At 53.4% G+C, this 18,192-nt stretch overlaps 1 protein-coding gene across 6 annotated transcripts in view; it reads left to right on the top strand.

Annotated features, from left to right (window-relative positions):
- The first annotated feature begins 238 nt into the window (after positions 1–238).
- Positions 239–18,192, top strand: part of TUBGCP3 (tubulin gamma complex component 3) — a 56,113-nt gene continuing 38,159 nt past the window's right edge. For 2 of the 6 annotated variants that reach the window (XM_084982337.1, XM_084982336.1), the window contains exons 1-10: positions 239–500; positions 4,401–4,508; positions 6,359–6,426; positions 7,953–8,030; positions 9,382–9,605; positions 11,734–11,909; positions 13,254–13,372; positions 14,058–14,183; positions 16,602–16,670; positions 16,954–17,086. In XM_084982337.1, the coding sequence (XP_084838463.1) occupies positions 425–500; positions 4,401–4,508; positions 6,359–6,426; positions 7,953–8,030; positions 9,382–9,605; positions 11,734–11,909; positions 13,254–13,372; positions 14,058–14,183; positions 16,602–16,670; positions 16,954–17,086 (1,177 nt within the window). In that variant the 5' untranslated portion in view covers positions 239–424. Of the gene's footprint in view, positions 501–570; positions 786–4,400; positions 4,509–6,358; positions 6,427–7,952; positions 8,031–9,381; positions 9,606–11,733; positions 11,910–13,253; positions 13,373–14,057; positions 14,184–16,601; positions 16,671–16,953; positions 17,087–18,192 lie in introns of those variants that run through there. The other 4 variants (XM_084982340.1, XM_084982339.1, XM_084982338.1 and 1 more) reach the window with 3 other exon arrangements.

The raw sequence follows: 18,192 nt of genomic DNA, 5'->3' as shown, positions 1-18,192 counted from the left end.
CGAACCAATGACTTTTTAAAAAGTCATGGCCTCTAAAGGCGCTACTGGGCACTAGGCACTCTCAGAGCAGGTAAATGGCCAACTGACCTTCGACGACACCTGAAAACGCTTGGGGCACCTGGAGCCGGAACTCTCCCGGCTGGGCCGCCGCGGTCGAGGGGAGCCCTTAGGCCGGCGCACCGCGGACCCGAGCGCCCGGAAGAAGCGGGGCATTGTGGGAGGGGCCCGCGTTTCGGCGGGTTCCGTTAAAATGGCGCCCTTCTTGCCGGCGCTGCCCGCGGGGCCTTAGCCTGTGGGGGCACCGGGAGCCCGCGGGGCGCGGGGAAGACGCCGGCGGCCGGGTCTCCGGGGTGCGCCAGGCTCAGGGCAGAGTGGGCGAGGGCCGGGGGCTCCGCGGGGCCCCCGCGGGCAGGTCCGGGCTAGGATGGCGACCCCGGACCAGAAGTCTCCGAACGTCCTGCTGCAGAACCTGTGCTGCCGGATCCTGGGCAAGAGCGAAGGTAGCGGGGCTGGACCGGGCGGCTCGGGGCCCGGGGCGACCCCGGGGCGGGCCGGCCTGCGGGGCGCGGCAGCTCGGGGCGGGGGAGGAGGCCGGGCTCGGGCGGCTGAGTCACCGCTCCCGGCGTGGGCGCCCGAGTGCAGCCGGGAGGACTGTCCGCGGCCACGCGTCCACCTCCTTGGGTCGCGTGGCCGGGCCGACACTCCCGCGCCGGTCTGGGTGCACATCGGCGGGCCGGCCCGGGTGACTTGCCCGTGGCTACGCGGAGGGTGATGCCGCGGAGGAGGTGCGGGTGGTGGCGGGCCACGCCGTGTCCCTTTAACGTTAGGAAAGTCTAGCGGGCCTGGGTGTTTATGCGAAGGTGTTTATGACTCTTACCTGCCACATTTCCTACAATGAGGGTTGAGTTTGATGTAAAGCCGTTCCCCCAGAGTTCACAGAGCGAGTGCAGTGCCGCACCAGTCTTGCACAGGATGTAAAGCCGCTCTGTGGTCGTGGAACTCTAAAAAGTGGCGCGGTGTCTAAGCTCTTGATGGTTTGTTTTGGCGGTGGGGTGGTGGGGGGGAGAGGGGATGAGCTTTGAAGGCGTTGTCTGGGTAACTGAAGTAACTAGGTTACATATTCCTTAAGCACCATGATGTGGGAAAGAAATTGTGCAACTTTGGCAGGAAGGCGGTAAACAAAATTGAGGAGTGGAGACTGTTTTGACATTTCATGGTTCGTTATAGTTTGTGTACAGAGTTTATCTGATGTTCTATGGTAGCCTTAGGAGCAAAAGGTGAATGGGGAGGGGGTGTCAGACCATTCAGTGGCAGTGACTTCTCCCAGTTCTTGCTGAAGTTTATCACGTTTCGCTCTGTCACTTTATTCATCTGAGGCATCTTTGGGTTCCTCACCTGCAGGCACCGTGCTGTGCTGGCGGGGTAGACAGACCGGGCATTCCTGCCATGGGTCCTGCCTTCTAGTGGAGGAGACATGGTAAAATTAGTGATCTTACAACGTCGATTCTTGCTGCTGTGATGGAAAGATAAAGCAGAGCTGAGGGATATTGGAGGAAGGCTTGAGGCCACCTGAACAGACCTGGGGGAGGAGAGGGAGGTTCCTCCAGCCCCTGGGCAGCCTACAGAGGCCTTGAGGTTGGGGGGGTGGAGCTTGGCTGTCTCCTGCTTTTGTTTCAGCTCCTCCGTGTGTGTCTGTCTGTCCCGCACTTGGAGTTGCCTTTCTGAGCTGGTGTTCCTGACAGTGGGAGGGGCGAGGGAGCTGAGTCTCTGGCCACAACTCCCTCATGTTTCCACCAGTGCTCTCATCACACCAGCGGGCCCTCAGGTTCCCTCCAGGGGTAGACCCCACTTTCATCCGTTTCCACTGTCACAGCTGGACCTTGAAGACCATTCATTGCGAGGTATCCTCGTGTTTCTCAGTTGAAAAAGTTTTTAACACTTGAGGCTTCTTTTGGTTGACGTGGCTTCACCCATTCCCGGAGGCTGAAACACTTCTTTTCAGCAATGTTCTGCACCCTCTTCTCTCTCCACTTAGAATTGTGTCTAAATTAAGAGGAAACAGGCTCTTTAAACCTGTTCAGCGTCATATGTCAGTTAGACCTCAGTTAAACTGGAGCAGAAAAAACAGTACCTAAGCCGTCTTGCAATCCCGAGGGGATCATCTCAGAATAAACTTTTTGTATCGTAAAATCCACTAAAATGATGCTCTCTTTGTTCTGGACAGCTGAGATGGCCAAATAGTTAGATTCGTAATTCCAAATCATGCTCCTGTTCCTGGAGAATTTCTGTCTTTAAAGCCTGCCTTGTTCTGTTTTAATATGTTCTAGCTTAGTGAACAAAAGAGCAATGTTAATTGCTGCCTTTACAGTGTTTGAGATTTAAAAAAATTTCATTGGTATGTATTTTACCTGTTAAGTAAGTAGAACATTTAGTTAATGACTTCATTTTCTAATGACGTGTTGCAAACAATTGGCCTTAAGGTTTATATATATATATGTGTGTGTGTATATATATATATATTTTTTTTTTTTTTTTTTTTTTGTCTTTTTGCCTTTTCTAGGGCTGCTCCCGCGGCATATGGAGGTTCCCAGGCTAGGGGTTGAATCAGAGCTGAAGCTGCTGACCTACACCACAGCCACAGCAACACCAGATCCGAGCCACACCTGCGACCTACACCACAGCTCATGGCAACACCAGATCCTTAACCCACTGAGTGAGGCCAGGGATCGAACCGAAACCTCATGGTTCCTAGTTGGATTTGTTAACCACTGAGCCATGACGGGAACTCCAAGGTTTTATAATTTACTGCCTTTTTAATACTATGAAATTGAGGCATTGAGACACTTGTTACTCTTAATGCAAATTTTATATTAATTAGTTTCTGATAAAGTATGAAAATTTTTTTTTTGTGGTTGGCTTCAAGAGATCTTCAGGTGTGAAGCACCTAGCTATAGGGCGCTTGCCATTTTTGTGAAGTTAGTGTAACCGTTGTTACAACAATAGGTTCTAACACTTGTGAGTTGCTTGAAGCCCAGTGCCAGCAGTGACAGGAGAAGGCTCTCCAAGTCTGTCACCTAATTGCACCTGGGATGACGTTACAGTGTTTCAGCTCTGCCAGAGGCAATGGTTGGGTTTCACACTTCATAACTTTCTAACTATGCCCCTGGGGGGGCAGTGCACGCCACCAGGCTGGCAGAGACCGGGGCACTGTCCTGGGGTTCCGGCACCACGGGTGGTGTTGCTGTGGGTTTTATGATTTTTGAAGATGACGACGAGCTCTTGATGAAGTTCCAAATAAAGCGTAGTCTTCCCTCGATGATCTGCTTGGGAGAATCCATACTTGTTCAGTATACGCTAGCGCTCATCATGTGCATCTTACAATGTACGCTAAATGTCGCCTATGTGTATATCCAAGTCTTAAAGGTTTAGGTGTCATTTGAAAATTGTACTTAATGGTCTGTCCTTGTGGGGTGTTTGTTTGTTTTTGGTCTTTTTTAGGGCCACACCCACGGCATAGGGAGGTTCCCAGGCTAGGGGTTGAATCAGAGCTGCAGCTGCCGGCCTCCACCACAGCCACAGCAACCTGGGATCCGGGCCGCGTCCGTGACCTACACCACAGCTCCCGGCAACACCGGATCCTTAACCCACTAAGTGAGGCCAGGGATCGAACCCGAATCTTCATGGAGACTCGTTGGGTTTACCTGCTGAGCCACAGCGGGAGCTCCTAGTGGGGTTTCGGAAGGGAGCAAAGCACACGTCTGTGTAAGCCAGCCTCTTTATCTGGAGGTCCGTGAGTTAATCGTCCGCTTTGGCTGTTTTAGCCACTTGCGATCTGTGTCTGCGCCGTGTTTTGGGCTGTGTCCTTCCTGCTCCTTTTATTTTATGGTTATCACTCCATTTCGCCTTCTGTCTCCTAGGACTTTGCAACCTTTCTGGCCTGTTGCTGTCTCCCTTCTTTTTTAAATGATTTTGATCATTTAGTCCCTCATTCTGCTTCCTGGTGGCTCTTCTCTCCTCTCAGTTAAGACTTCTAGGAGTTCTTGTTGTGGCTCAGTGGTGATGAATCTGGCTAGAATCCATGAGAATGCGGGTTCGATTCCTGGCCTTGCTCAGTGGGTTAAGGATCTGGCGTTGCTGTGAGCCGTGGTGTAGGTTGGGGATGTGGCTCAGATTTGGTGTTGCTGTGGCTCTGGTGTAGGCCAGCAGCTGTAGCTTCAATTTAACCTCCAGCCTGGGAACCTCCATATGTTGCAAGTGCGGCCCTAAAAAGACAAAAAAAAAAAAAGACCTCTGGAAGATGGCAGGTGGGTGCTCGTGACCAGGCATCGTCTTGAGTGGGAGCTTCAGGCCATCAGGACCTAATCTGATCGGGAATAACTCGAGCCTTTTTTACCTCTCAGCCGACGTGGCCCAGCAGTTCCAGTATGCCGTGCGAGTCATCGGCAGCAACTTTGCCCCAACTGTTGAAAGAGATGAGTTTCTAGTAGCTGAAAAAATCAAGAAAGAACGTACGTATTCTTCCTGAGTGTTATCACATGTTGCATTCTTCTGCTTGTCAAAACGTAACTACACACACACACCCACACCCACACACACGCACACGTCTATATGTGTGTGTATACATGTAGTTCCCAAGCACATTAAGATATTAGGGACTATTACATGTATATAAAAACACATGTTAAAAATACAGACAACTCGGAGTTCCCATTGTGGCACAGTGGAAACGAACCCGACTAGGAACCATGAGGTTGCGGGTTTGATCCCTGGCCTCGTTCCGTGGGTTAAGGATCCAGCGTTGCCGTGAGCTGTGGTGTAGGTCGCAGATGCAGCTTGCATCCCGTGTTGCTGTGGCTGTGGTGTAGACTGGCAGCTACAGCTCTGATTCGACCCCTAGCCTGGAACCTCCACATGCTGTGGGTGAGGCCCTAAAAAAAAAAAGACGAAAGTACGGACGACTCAGTTCTCCTATTAGACCCTAGTGGAAGGGGTGGTTTTAAGTACTGTTATAACCACCTAATTTGGTTCAAGAGTGTGAGGAGATAAAAGGACTCACTGTGACTTCCCGCCCATCTTGCGACTCTCAGCATTTAATACGGCAGCCTTTTGACCAGATAGCATAGGATCTTGTCTCGGCAGCCTTAAACAAGTCAGTGCGTCAGATGTTGCTTCTGTGGACTCTCCCTGTCCAAACATCTCGTACTCCAGAGCTTAGAGTTTGAACACGGTAATTCTGAGCTGACGCCAAAAGCCTTAAACATTGTTTCCACGTCTAAGCAGCTGGTTACGAGCCTTCTCCCACTGTGCGAGGCGGGCGGGTGGGTGCTGCCGCCCCTGTGTGTCCCGGGGTGTCTGAGGGAGGGCCCCTGAGCCCAGGGCCCCACTGGTGACAGTGGCTCTGGTCCCGGCTGGAGGGTGGGGCTCCAGGGGCCAGTCGTCTTCACAGCTCTGCCTCTGAGAAGCAGCCTGGCTGTGAGGCTGTGCCTTCTCCCTGCCCAGAGGAAACGGGTGGTCGCAAAGGCGGCTTCTAGGAGGTGGTTCTTCGTGGCTGGGTTTCTGGCTGTGCATTGTTAGCCGTGTTTGGCCAGGGCTCTGTGTGGACAGCCTGTTTCAGAGCCGGCAGTGCAGCCGAGCCGGGGTGTGTGCGGGCCTGGGGCCGCGGTGGCTTGATTAAATCGGCGGGGCTGGACCGGGATGAGCCGAGCTTGGTGCACTAAGCGCGTGTCTTACCGGAGGCTGGGGGACATGCAGCGTGTCTGCTGCTGTGGGGACGGGTTTTCCTTCTGGGTGTCACACAGACACACGGGCGCTCACACTCTTCTTGTTCCTGATGCTCGTTCCACTTCCGATGAGTTTTATAGTGTAGATTATTAGCGAGAACCCCAACATCAGGCTGTGTTGCTAGACCGTTCCCTTTCCAGATTTGTGGCTGCTCTGCAAAATGCTAAGAGTGGGCAGTTTTAAGTCACACTGCTGTGAAGGGTACACCTCTCTTACTGCCTTGAAGTCAGGATTCCAGAGACAGGTCACTTCCCGTGGCCCCGCCCGGTGCCCTGTGACCCAGCTATAGGCGTGGCAGTTGCCTCACGGGCTGCGGAGGACTGTTGACAGGTGCAGCTGCAGGAGCCGGTCAGTCTAGTCCTTGAGCTAATTTTCCTATCAACTCTTTGACTCCAGCCTGATTTTGTACCTGTCTCGCCAGTGTCGGATCCAGGGAGATGATGAGGTTCCGGGGCGGAGGTGACACTGTCTCGTCCTCCCGGCCTTCTCTGCCGCCAGGGCTGTCTGTTCCTGCTGGCGACGTACTCTGGTGAACGTGGCTTGTGGTGCCTAACACGCTCCCTCTCTAACTTTGCAGTTACTCGGCAGAGACGGGAAGCCGACGCGGCGCTCTTTTCGGAACTGCACAGGAAGCTTCACTCGCAGGTAGCCCGCCGGTCGGAGCACCGCGCCGTCTGGCCAGGCTGCTGGCGCTGGGAGCGCGGTCGCCTCTTCCCTGCCGGGAAGTGGCCTTTACCTGCAGATGCCTGAGCCTCTTGAAGGGGCTCGGGGTGGAGGCAGGTTCTTGCCGGACTGAAAGCTCAGGTGCTGACCAGGGTGAACGAAGCGCCGCGGGGGTGGTCAGACTAGTACGCGCTGAGCGCCCGGCCCGAAGCCTCGGTTGGTTCCTGCGAGGAAGCCCGGGCTCTCCACGTGACAGCAGGGCTCGCCTCGCCAATACACCTTTTCACCGTCGGGGTGTAATTTGGGCTGTGACAGTGAAGAACCTAAAAAAAGTTGCTTTGAATGTTTTGTGATCGGGTGTAGATACTCACACATGCATGGGTTTTCTAACCTATTTATTTTCATAAAAGACTCTGCTGGCCTTGACTTCAGTTAACCAGCCACACCCGAGGGTGAAATTGTTGTGATTCAGGCTGTAGAAGAACCTGGATAGCATCAGAAATTTTTAAGTTAATCCATGTAATTTAAATACGGATTAGCTTATTCTCTAGTGAAACTTGCACAGACTGTTTACACCGTGGCCATGAGCGCGTGTGATGTGAGCGCCCGTCTCCCGTTTGTCTTGGAAGTGAGGGGACCTGCGTTTTCTGGCCGGTGCAGCGCAAAGGCAGGGCTCCTCGAGTGCAGCGAGTGCAGCGGGCCCCCTGCAAATCCAGGATGAAGCGCCTTGGGGGGCAGGGGGCGCGGCCGCTCAAGGTTGTCTGTCAGCGGAGTGAGACTTTTGGGCGTGAGTGAACCCGTGTGACACCCTTACAGAGAAACCGAGGGACTGCGGTGACCTGCTCATCCCAGAACCTGGGAACCTTGAGTTTCTCAGGAATGAGCGATGCCGAGCCCGACGGCCTGCGCTTTAGAATTCTTTTCTTTTTTTCCAGTGCTCCTTTTTATGGCCTAGATAGGACTGAGATAAAGGGGCAGTTTTCTTTTTTAAAAACTTTTTTTTTTTTTTAATTTTAAATTTAAGCATTTTTTGGGCCCCCCACGGCATATCAAGTTCCCGGACCAGGGGTGAAATCCGAGCCGCAGTTGCCACCTGTTGGGGATCCTTAACCCACTGTGCCGGGCAGGGATCAAATCCGTGCCCTGCTGCTGCAGAGTCACTGTCTGTCCTGTTGCGCCACAGCAGGAACTCCTGATGGCAGTTTTCTTAAAATCACTGGGAAGTTGCTTGTTATAAGTACCGTTTCACGGAGGAACTGCCGTCTTTTAGGAAAATGTAAGTTAAGCACATGTTGCTGTTGGGACTTTGGGGTTAGCTGAGCGCTGGAGTCTGGCCTTGATGAGGAATATGCCACGTGCACGGCCTGAAGAATGAGCAGATTTAGATTGGGTGTTGCCGAGGGAGCTCTGAGATGCGTTCCTCTTTGGAAATGCGGTAATTTAGGAGAGAAGAAGGTGGAACCGGGGAGTTGTACAAGTTGTTCTTTTAATGTTTTCTCTCTAAACAGGGAGTTTTGAAAAATAAGTGGTCCATTCTCTACCTCTTGCTGAGCCTCAGTGAAGATCCCCGCAAGCAGCCGAGCAAGGTGAGAGACTGTTTTCCCAGCCCAGGGTCTCGGGGCAGCCGTGCCAGACTTCGGTGGGGACCAGCTTCTGTGCTTGAGACGGTGAACGAGAAGAGCAGAAAAACGTGTCCGGTGTTCTGGGCAGTCACGGAGGGTCAAGGGATGTCTTCGTCTTTTGTTTTTGTTTGTAGGGCGTTTGTAGTCAGTGTGCTGTGTTTCCGAGAATCTTGGTGTACGTCAAACGCAGCAGTGATTAAATAGAGCGCCGACTATCAGTCTTCAGGTTTTACTGTATAAAGTTCTTAATGTCAGCACAGCTTCAGCATGCTCAGAGTTAGAAGACCTTTTGGGATTTTCCCGTTTTTAGGTGTCGTTGTAAATGTCACTCACTGTTACACCCGTGACAGCTTTGTATCCGTGAGCTCATTGCAACCTGTGCAGTGTTTGCAGGAGCACCTGGGCTGCTGGTCCGAGCCTGGGAGAGGCTGGTATAGAAAGCATTCTGCTGCAGGAATTTCAGTGTTGAAAAAGTTGAATGTGGGTGACAAAGTCGAATTTATATTTAAAATCTTAGGCCAAGTAGTGAGCATTCTTTCATTATGCAATAATGCCACACTTAAAAATATTTGACGAATTATTTGAGTTTTAGTTTTCTTGGCTTCTGCATGAAATGTTTAGTTATCAGACCATGTGGGAGTTTTGAGATTCAAAAACTTTCTGAGACTTTTTCAAGCATATTAATTTATCATTTAATAAATACAGGCATACCTTGTTTATTGTGCTTTGCAGATATAGCATTTTTTTACAAATTGAGGGATTGTGGCAACTGCATTGTCATGTGATGGTTACATTTTTAAGCAATAGATTTTTTTTTTTTTTTTTTTTTTTTTTTGGCTTTTTGGAGCTGCCCATGTGGCATATGGAAGTTCCCAGTCTAGGGGTTGAATTAGAACTGCTGCTGCCACCCTACACCACAGCCACAGCAATGCCAGATCCTTAACCCACTGTGCGAGGCCAGGGATCGAACCTGTGTCTTCATGTTTCCTAGTTGCTTTCATTACCACTGAGCCAGGAAGGGAACTCCCAGCAATAAGCTGTTTTTAATTAAGGTATGTATATTGCTTTTTGGACAGAGTGCTGCTGTACACCTGCTAGAGCACAGCAGGGTGTAAACATGACTTTTAGATGCCATGGGAAATCAGAAAATTCGTGTGACTTGTTTTATTGGGATATTGGCTGTGCTGCGGTCCGAACCCGAGCCTGTGCTCTCTGAGCGCTGCGTGTAGGAACTCCAGTTACAGCCCGGGAACGGAAATCTGGTCGAAACCTCCCGTGGGGAGGCGTTGAGTAACCCGATCCGGCTGTGTTGCAGGTCTCCGGCTACGCCGCCTTGTTCGCTCAGGCGCTCCCGCGGGACGCCCACTCCACTCCCTACTACTACGCCCGGCCGCAGTCTCTGCCCTTGAACTACCAGGAGCGCGGCGCGCCGTCGGCCCAGAGCGCGGGCAGCGCGGGCAGCAGTGGCGTCAGCAGCCTGGGCACCTATGCCCTCAACGGCCCGACCCCGCCGCCACCACCGCCCGCCCTCCTCCCCGGGTAATGGCTCACGCTGGGTCCCCAGATGGGGACAGCAGGCACCCTGGTCCTTGCGCGGCTGCTCCGCTCCCGACACTGTCCCCAGAGCTGGAGTGCCCCAGGTGCTGTCCCGCAGATGTGACCTGGGTGCGAATTCTCCCCGCTCCGGCCCTGCTCGGCGCTGTGTTTGTTCTTAGCTCTTGGGAAGGGGCTGCTGTCAGGCCGCCGGCTCAGCCTCCCCTGGACGTGGCGGGAGTGCCACCCGTGGCTCAGCGCATGTCCCTGGCTGCGTGTGCACTGTCCCCAGGCCCTGGGCCGGAGCCGCCCCGGGGGCAGCCGCCTGCCCAAGTGTGAGCAGCGCGTGGGAGAGGAGGGCCTCGGGTCAGCGCCGTCGGGGGCTGTGCGGGAGTGCATGGGGCGAGGCTCCCGGTGTTCACACTTGGGTCACGTTCAAGCAGCTGTCAGAAAGTGGGTCTTTCTCCAGAGCAGGGCCCAAGGGTTCGCTGTCCGATGCTGCTTTCCTCCTGAGCACAGCGGCTTCGGGTCCTTGTGGGACTCAGTGCAGTTCTGTTAAAGTCCCGAGAGAGTAGAGACGCTGCACGCAGTGTGGACTTTAACCCGAGCCGAGTGTTCTAGAAAGACAGCATGTGCGTTCTGAAGTTTAATCTCAGCTCATATTCTGCCTAGGGAGTAAACAGACTGTTTGATTTTCACCTTTAAAATAAGTACTTGAAAAACTGTTATCATGGTATTAAACTGTGCAGAGAACTTTGCACTCAAGTGGTCTTTTAGAATTTTTCTTAGATTTAGAACTGTATTCAGAAAGACAGCTTTCATTTAGTGTTGCTGACTCCCCCTCAATATCAGGGGAAGGCCGGGCAGTTTCCTTCTCTCACGTCGCCAGGGCTTCGCGGAAGGAGCCGGAGGACCACCCGTACAAGCCAGGGCTCCTGCTCCACAGCCGCAGTGCTGGCGACACTCTCGTTTTGTGCTTCGCAGCCCCAGGAAGTGCTATTTTTGTTGCAGTTGTCAAAACATATGTCATTAGAGATCAGCTGTCAGGCTCTTAGCTCTCAAAGAGCAGCTTCGACACATTCTCCAATTATTATTTCTTTTTTCTTTTGTCTTTTTAAGGGCCACACCCACGGCATATGTAAGTTCCTAGGCTAGGGGTCTAATCAGAGCTGTTGTCACCGGCCTACGCCAGAGCGACAGCAACGCCAGGTCCGAGCTGCATCTGCACCCTACACCACAGCTCACAGCAACGCCGGATCCTTAAGCTGCTGAGCGAGGCCAGGGATCGAACCCGCAACCTCATGGTTCCTAGTCGGATTCGTTTCCGCTCTGCCACCACGGGAACTCCACGTTCTCCAAATCATTAAAAGCTGTCTTGAGAGTTCCTGCTGTGGCGCACCTGAATTGGTGGCATCTCTGCAGCGCCAGGATGCAGGTATAGTGGGTTTAGGATCCTGGCATAGTGGGTTTAGGATCCTGTGTTGCCTTAGCTGCAGTGTAGGGCCCACCTGTGGCTTGGATCTGCGCCGTGGCCTGGGAACTCCCTGTGCTGGAGGGGCAGTGGGAAAAAACAAAACAAAACAAAACAAAAACAACTATCTTGACCTCGGATGCGTTGAAGTAAGCTCAAGACTCCCTTTAATTAAAAAAAAATTTTTTGACTGTGCCTGTGGCATTCCTGGGCTAGGGATCGAACCTGTGCCACAGTAGTGACAACCCTGGATTCTTAACCCGCTGAGCCACCATGGAACTCCAAGGTGTACATTTTGAAAATTCATTGCAGATTACATTATTTCTTTCATATCAAGTGCTGGTGAAGGCCGACGGGCAGTAAGGACAGGGAAGAGGGGACAGTATTTTAGATTTTTTAACTCAGCAACTGTTGAGTGAATGAAAGTGCTAATTTTCAGGGTGAAACTAGTAGTGAATCCAAGGTGGGTCACGTCTGTTCTGTGTTTGTGAAGAAAAGCCAGGTAGGTTTCGGTTTGTCTGCTGGGAAGCCGTGTGCAGGTGGACGCCCCGGGCCGGGAGCCACGGCTGGTGCTATCACTCAGGTGCCGGTCCAGTCCTCCGGTGCAGCGAGGCATCGAGCGGGTCCCGGGGGCCGTCTGACCGCAGGGCCCTCCTCTTGCAGGCAGCCCCTCCCGGCTCCAGGAGTGGGCGATGGTCTTCGGCAGCAGCTGGGCTCCCGCCTGGCGTGGACGCTGACCGCCAGCCAGCCGTCCTTGCCGTCCACTACCTCGAAAGCTGTCCCCAGCAGCGGCTCGCGCGGCGCGGCGCGGCCGAGGCGAGAAGGGGATGCTGCCGCTGGTGAGTAAGGTGCCCCCGCGTCAGGTATCTCCTTTCGGCGTCAGGTATCTCCTTTCGGCTTGCCTCGCGTGTCGCGGCGGAGCGGAGTAGCTTTCCCGGGGGTGTGGTGTCAGGTGTCCCGCCAGGTGACTCAGTTCTATGCACGCACACATCCGTTCTTTTCTAGACTCTTCCCTGCGTAGGGTATTGCAGAATGAGGCTGAGTACTGTTCCCTGGGCCGCGCAGTAGGGCCTTGATGACGTGCTTTGTTTACAGCAGAGACCCCCGTGTTTAAATCGCGGGTCGGGAGTCCCTGCGCACAGCCTCGAGTGGCTTCTCCTTCTCCTGGGGAGGTTCAGAGCCCTCAGCCCCCGTGTCCCCCTGCCCACGTCCTGGCCGGCACTGTCCCCTTGGCAGGCCTTGCCCGGGTGGCTCCCGAGGCCGGCTCCCCTCCCCCTCCTCTTGAGCCCTGTTCGCGTCCCGCCTCGCCGCCCGGACAGTGTCTGCAGGCCGGTACAAGTAAATGGATGGAAAAAAAACATCTTGTGATCAGCAGTGTATGAAAGCTGGGTGGTAGTGCTGGGTCAGAGGATGGGGACACGTGGTGGCGCGATGAGGGCTCACTCCTAGGTTGGTGGGATGGCCTCCATGTGTCCAGCTGCCCACAGGGCTTCCTGCGCCCATGTCGAGGCGCGAGGCCTTTGGTGGTTTCTGCTTCGCCCAGGCGTGGATGGACAAGTAGGCAGAAGGGCAGTGACAGTCGGTCACATTTGCACTTAGTGGACAGTCACTCTCACGGCCGGGGTACAGGCCCGGGCCGCCTGCTGATTGCTGCCCGCCTGGACGCTGGCCCGGCCGTGCCCCGAGGTGCTCCTCCCGCTGGCCTCTTGGGTTGCCGGGCTCTGCCTCGTCGTCCAGATACAGGGTCACACCTAAATCCCGAGTCAGCTTTTTGTCCCACGTGTGCTGTGCCAGCGCCTGTGGGGTGGAGGTGCGGGCGCAGCCAGGTTCGTGTGCTTGTGGGGCGCTCAGCCAGTTTTCTGGACACCACGTGGAATGAGGACCCATCCGTGTGTGTGTGTGTGTGTGTGTGTGTGTGTCCCGCGCTGCTCCTTGATTGCATCTCGGATTCCCACATGTTACTTCGTCTTTTTAAAAGACTCTGGAAGAGAAATGATAGGCTCTCTGTATCCTCTTCAGAAAATCCTTTTCCCTAGAACTTCATGTTCTTTTTCACCTTAAACTCATTTATTTAGTTTTTAAATTTTGTTCTGGTTGCTGATATATAGTCTGCGACGACCCGTGTTTTGTAATTTATTCATCTCTTGTTTGGTGATGGTTCTCCTGTGGAAACTCCGTTGCAGGTGCCGTGGAGGTTACGGAGGCGGCCCTGGTCAGAGACATTCTGTACGTCTTCCAGGGCATAGACGGCAAGCATGTCAAGATGAGCAACGCTGACAACTGCTACACAGTGGAGGGAAAGGTACGTAGCTGCCAGCCCGTCCCAAGTGCTCAGAGGTCAAACGTCAGTAGGACCAGGTAAGTGCTGTGAGGTGGAGGGGGTGATGGGGGTGACAGAGCTGGTTTGCAGACTCGGAGTCCCGGTCAGGCTGTGCTCTTGTCCCTGTGCGGCCTTGTCTGGGGGGCCGTCGTCCTCAGCACTTGCATCCTTGCCTTGTTTCGCTGGTGGCCGCTGCCCTTCCAGCCGGCCTCTGCATCCTTCCGTGGTCACGCCACAGTTACCTGCCCGTCAGGTGTCTCGGCATCTTTGCCGTCGATACAGATTCCACATACGATGCTTCTTGCTTGTGCTTCTGTCCTCCTGACCTTGCCTTTCCACAGTCCTGGCTTCCCTGCATCCTTCTGCTTCTCTTGGCTGAGTCACCAGGTGACTGATGTCCCAGGCAGTCCCCCTACGCCGGGCGCCCTGGCTGGGCGCTCCTGGGGACAGTGGCGCCCAGGTCTTGTGTTTTACCTCCCCGCCCGCTCCCTGAAGCTGTCTCCTAGAGGCTTCGTGTCTTCACTTTAGTGCTGGTATACCAGTTAAAGTTTCCTGGGTTGAAGCGTAAGAAATACAGATATAAAAGTACGTGTGGTTGAGAAGAAGAATAATTAGTTGTGTTGAAACATTTTTTGAATTTTTAACTCTTGGTATGTTCGCTTTTCAGGCAAACCTGAGTAAGTCTCTTAGGGACACGGCGGTCAGACTTGCGGAGTTGGGGTGGTTACACAATAAGATCAGAAAGTACACGGACCAGAGGAGTCTGGACCGGTCCTTTGGACTCGTAGGTCAGGTATGTGGTTTGTTGCTGGGGCACCCGGGGCGCCTTCGCTGGGGGAAATGCTTGTTCTGCTCAGTGTTAGGGTGAAGGTAGCTCTGAAGGGGGAATCTTTCCATGGAGAGAAGTTTGGATGATAGACTTGCGTCAGTCGCGGTCCACCCGAGAGAACAGAAAGCACAGTATGCACCGACAGGCGGAGTCAAATATAGCCGCTCAAGGACTGCTTAATGAGCTCTCAGGGACAGTGACCATGGATGAGTCACCTGACATGTTTTTTGTTTGTTTGTTTGTTTTTTGCCTTTTTGCTATTTCTTGGGCTGCTCCCGCGGCATATGGAGGTTCCCAGGCTAGGGGTGGAATCGGAGCTGTAGTCGCTGGCCTACACCAGAGCCACAGCCACGTGGGATCCGAGCTGCGTCTGCAACCTACACCACAGCTCATGACAACGCCGGATCCTTAACCCACTGAGCAAGGGCGGGGACCGAACCTGCAACCTCATGGGTCCTAGTCGGATTTGTTAACCACTGCGCCACGACGGGAACTCCACTTGACATGTTTTTATGTATTTTCCCTTTGACCTGATTCTTTTAAATATTTTTTTAAACACGGATGTAGAGTCGATTTATAATAGTGTGTTTCTTGTGTATAGTGACATATGCAAGAGTGTGTTTTGTTTACACACATGTGTGTATGTGTCTATATTCTTTTTCTCCTTTCCATTATAGCTTCTTGCAAGCGTTCCCTGAGCTGTACAGTAAATCCCTGTTTATCTGTTTTATACATGGCAGCGTGCACCTGTTAACCCCAACCCCTCGTTTCTCCCTCCCCGCATTTCCTCTTTGGTGACCGTGTTTGTTTTCTGTCACAAGTCTGCTTCTGTTTTGTAAAGAAGTTCATTTGTACTTTTTCAGAGTCCACATGTAGGTGATATTCTGAGATACGTGTCTTTCTCTGACCTCCCTTAATGCAATAACCTCTAAGTCCATCCGTGTTGCTGCAGAAGACCTTATTCCATTCCTTTCTGCGGCCGAGTAGTGTCCAGAGCGTCCGTGTGTTTATGCACATCTGGAGCCGATCCTCTGTCTGTGGGCATGTAGGTTGCTTCCGTGTCTCTCCCTTCCAAATTTTTAGTGTGAAAGTGTCATTTTCTTTAATGCTCTTCGCTAGCAGTATTTTATTTCAGTTTTATTTTTAATGATTTTTATTTTTCCCGTGATAGCTGGTTTACATGTTCTGTCAATTTTCTGCTATAAGCAAAGTGACCCAGTCACACATACACATATACATTCTTTTTCTCACCTTATCTTCCATCCTGCTCCGTTGTAAGGGACTCGTTATAGTTCCCAGTTCTATACAGCAGGTTTTTTATTTTAAATTGTTTTATTTTTTTATGTTTTTGTCTTCTTAGGGCCACACCTGTGGCATATGGAAGTTCCCAGGCTGGGGGTCGATTCGGAGCTACAGCTGATGGCCTCTGCCTCAGCTCACAGCAATGCCAGATCCTTAACCCACGGAGGGAGGCCAGGGATCAAACCTGTGTCCTCATGATTACTAGTCAGATGTGTTTCTGATGAGCCACGATGGGAACTCCCTCTAGCAATATTTTAAAACCGATAACTATCAATTCCTTCTATTATTGTTATTATTGTTGTTGTTATTGTTCAGTGTGTACCGTCCAGAGTTTATTGAAAACTGCCTTGTACGTTTCCATTCTTAAATTCCGAGGTCTCACATCAAGAGCTGTAGGAAGGAGCTTCACACTCTGGTGACCGGAATTTTCTGGAGTGAACTCCGGGTGTAAGCCGGGACAGAGACATTCAGGGGGAAGCTTTGGTTTCCACGAAAGCCCGTGACAGGCAGAACCTGCAGAGGATAAAACCTGTTCCCTGCAGACAGAAAACAAATTTACGGTTGCCACACGAGGGGGGAGTTAGATTAGGATTTGGGGATTAATAGAGTCACATGACTGTACATAAAACAGGTAAACAACAAGGACCTCCTGTGCAGCACAGGGAACTGGGGCCCAGCATCTCCTAATAACCTATCACGCCAAAGAATCCAAAAGAATAAGCCGCAGTGCATGCGTGTATGTGCAGAAGCAAATCGCTGTGCTGCCCGCGGGGAACTGACCCGCCCAGTGCTGCGGGTCGCCTCGACTTGATTTACAAGGATGCGGCCCCGCAGCCCTCGCTGAAGGCAACGCGCCTTCGCTGTGTGGAACCCGATTCCTCCTCGCCCCGCCCTCCCTCCGGACGGCGGCGTGGTGGTGGCCCCGCCCGAAGACCGAGGCCAGAAGCGGAGTCCAATCCCGAGGGACCCGCGACCTCGGGCTCGTGGCGCGCCCCGCGCGGCTCCCGTGCGTTGCTGCGAGCGTGCAGGGTGCGGGACTCGGGTCCGGCCTTCACGCGCCTCCTCCCCCCTCCCCCGCAGAGCTTCTGCGCGGCGCTGCACCAGGAGCTCAGGGAGTACTACCGCCTGCTCTCCGTCCTGCACTCCCAGGTGAGCACCCGCCGGCGTGGAGCTGCCCAGCGCCCCCCGCGCTGCGCGAGCGGATGCTTCCGCCCTCGCTTTTAGGGAGCAGGACCCGGCGATACGTGCAAGGACGGGCCGCGAGGGTCCCGGGTGGCCTGGCGCCAGCAGGTCACCTGCGGCCTGAGCTGTCATCTCGGAGGGCATGTCTGTTGCGTTTTTATGGGAATAATCCCTTCCCCGGGTCTGCACGGAGTGAGGGGGTAACGTATGTGGTGACCTGCGCTTACTCGTTCTCTCTCCTGATTTTCAGCTGCAGTTAGAGGACGACCAGGGGGTGAATTTGGGCCTCGAGAGCAGCCTGACGCTGCGGCGCCTCCTGGTTTGGACGTATGACCCCAAGATGAGGCTGAAGACCTTAGCAGCCCTGGTGGACCACTGCCAAGGTCCTTCTGCCTTACTTCACAGCGGGTTTTAGGGGGTAGCCCGCTCTTTTGTATGCTTAACAGCCAGAAGTGTGCCGATTAAATGCAAATGAGTAGACGTGACCTTGCGGGGAAAATGCCTGTTGCCGGCAGGGCCCAGCGTTCACGCCTGTGGAGGCTCAGGATCTCCTGAGCTGAGGGAGGAGGGCGGGGGGTAGTTTTGGGCCTCGGCGTTAGGGCTGTTGGTTTGTGTTCCTTTGTCTCATCTCAATGAGCAGCCTTTCCTGGGGTTTCGCTCCTCCGGAGTGCGGTCCACGTGGGGCACCAGCTGTGCGACAGCCTCCCGTCTTTGCCCGTGGGTTGGGCCTCTTCTGGTCTTTTTGTCTGTATCTCTAGTTGCCTTCTTGACATTTTCCTCACTGTTTATACTTCCTTGTCTCATCAGTTAACACAGGGACACTAAGAGTCTCTACCTCCAGGGCCGTTAGGACCAGATGAGACTCGGGAGCCGGTGCTCTGCCTGCCCTCTGCTCTCCCTGCCCCCTCCCCCTCGGGGCAGTTCCCCAGCCACAACTCAGCAGGACTAACTGCCACGTTCACCGTGGCTGGCAGCCTTACCTCTGAAGGAAATCAGTCGAGTACAATGAATAAATCCCAGCGCTCCCCGTCTACCAGCAGGCCCCGCCTCTGCCTTCGTCCCAGCCCCATCTCTTTCGGTGTCCCCTGGCCCCCAGCCTGGACTCCGGCATCCCTGCTCTGTGCCTTCACACGCTTGTCGTGACCTGCCGCCTGGCTCTGTCGCTTTGTGTGCACACGCGCAGAGGGTCTTACTCAGAGCAGATCCTTAAAATCTTCCCTCAGTCTCGTAAAACCCTGGATTTTTCCCACTTGGGAAATTCTCAGTGTGCCTCGACTTTGGTTTTGGCCACTCACAGCCCTTTCTGCTGGGCTGTGCTCCTGGGACTCTGGGCACTGTTCTCACGGAGCCACACTGCAGGTGCCACCAGTTCATGGGTTATGACATCATTTTAGCAAGTTGAGATCAGCATATTATACCAAAAAAAAAAAAAAACAGGAGGAAAATACTCAGGCGTGAGTATGGTTTTGCAAATGTCCATCTTCTACCC

This window comes from Sus scrofa, chromosome 11 (genome assembly GCF_054392235.1).
Source record: "Sus scrofa isolate SSC_HxYL_T2T_F1_AM1 chromosome 11, Sscrofa_HxYL_maternal_Yorkshire_Landrace_v2.0, whole genome shotgun sequence".
Taxonomy (NCBI): Eukaryota; Metazoa; Chordata; class Mammalia; order Artiodactyla; family Suidae; genus Sus; species Sus scrofa.
Note: the sequence above shows the minus strand (reverse complement) of the source record. Positions and strands in the feature narration are given on the sequence as shown.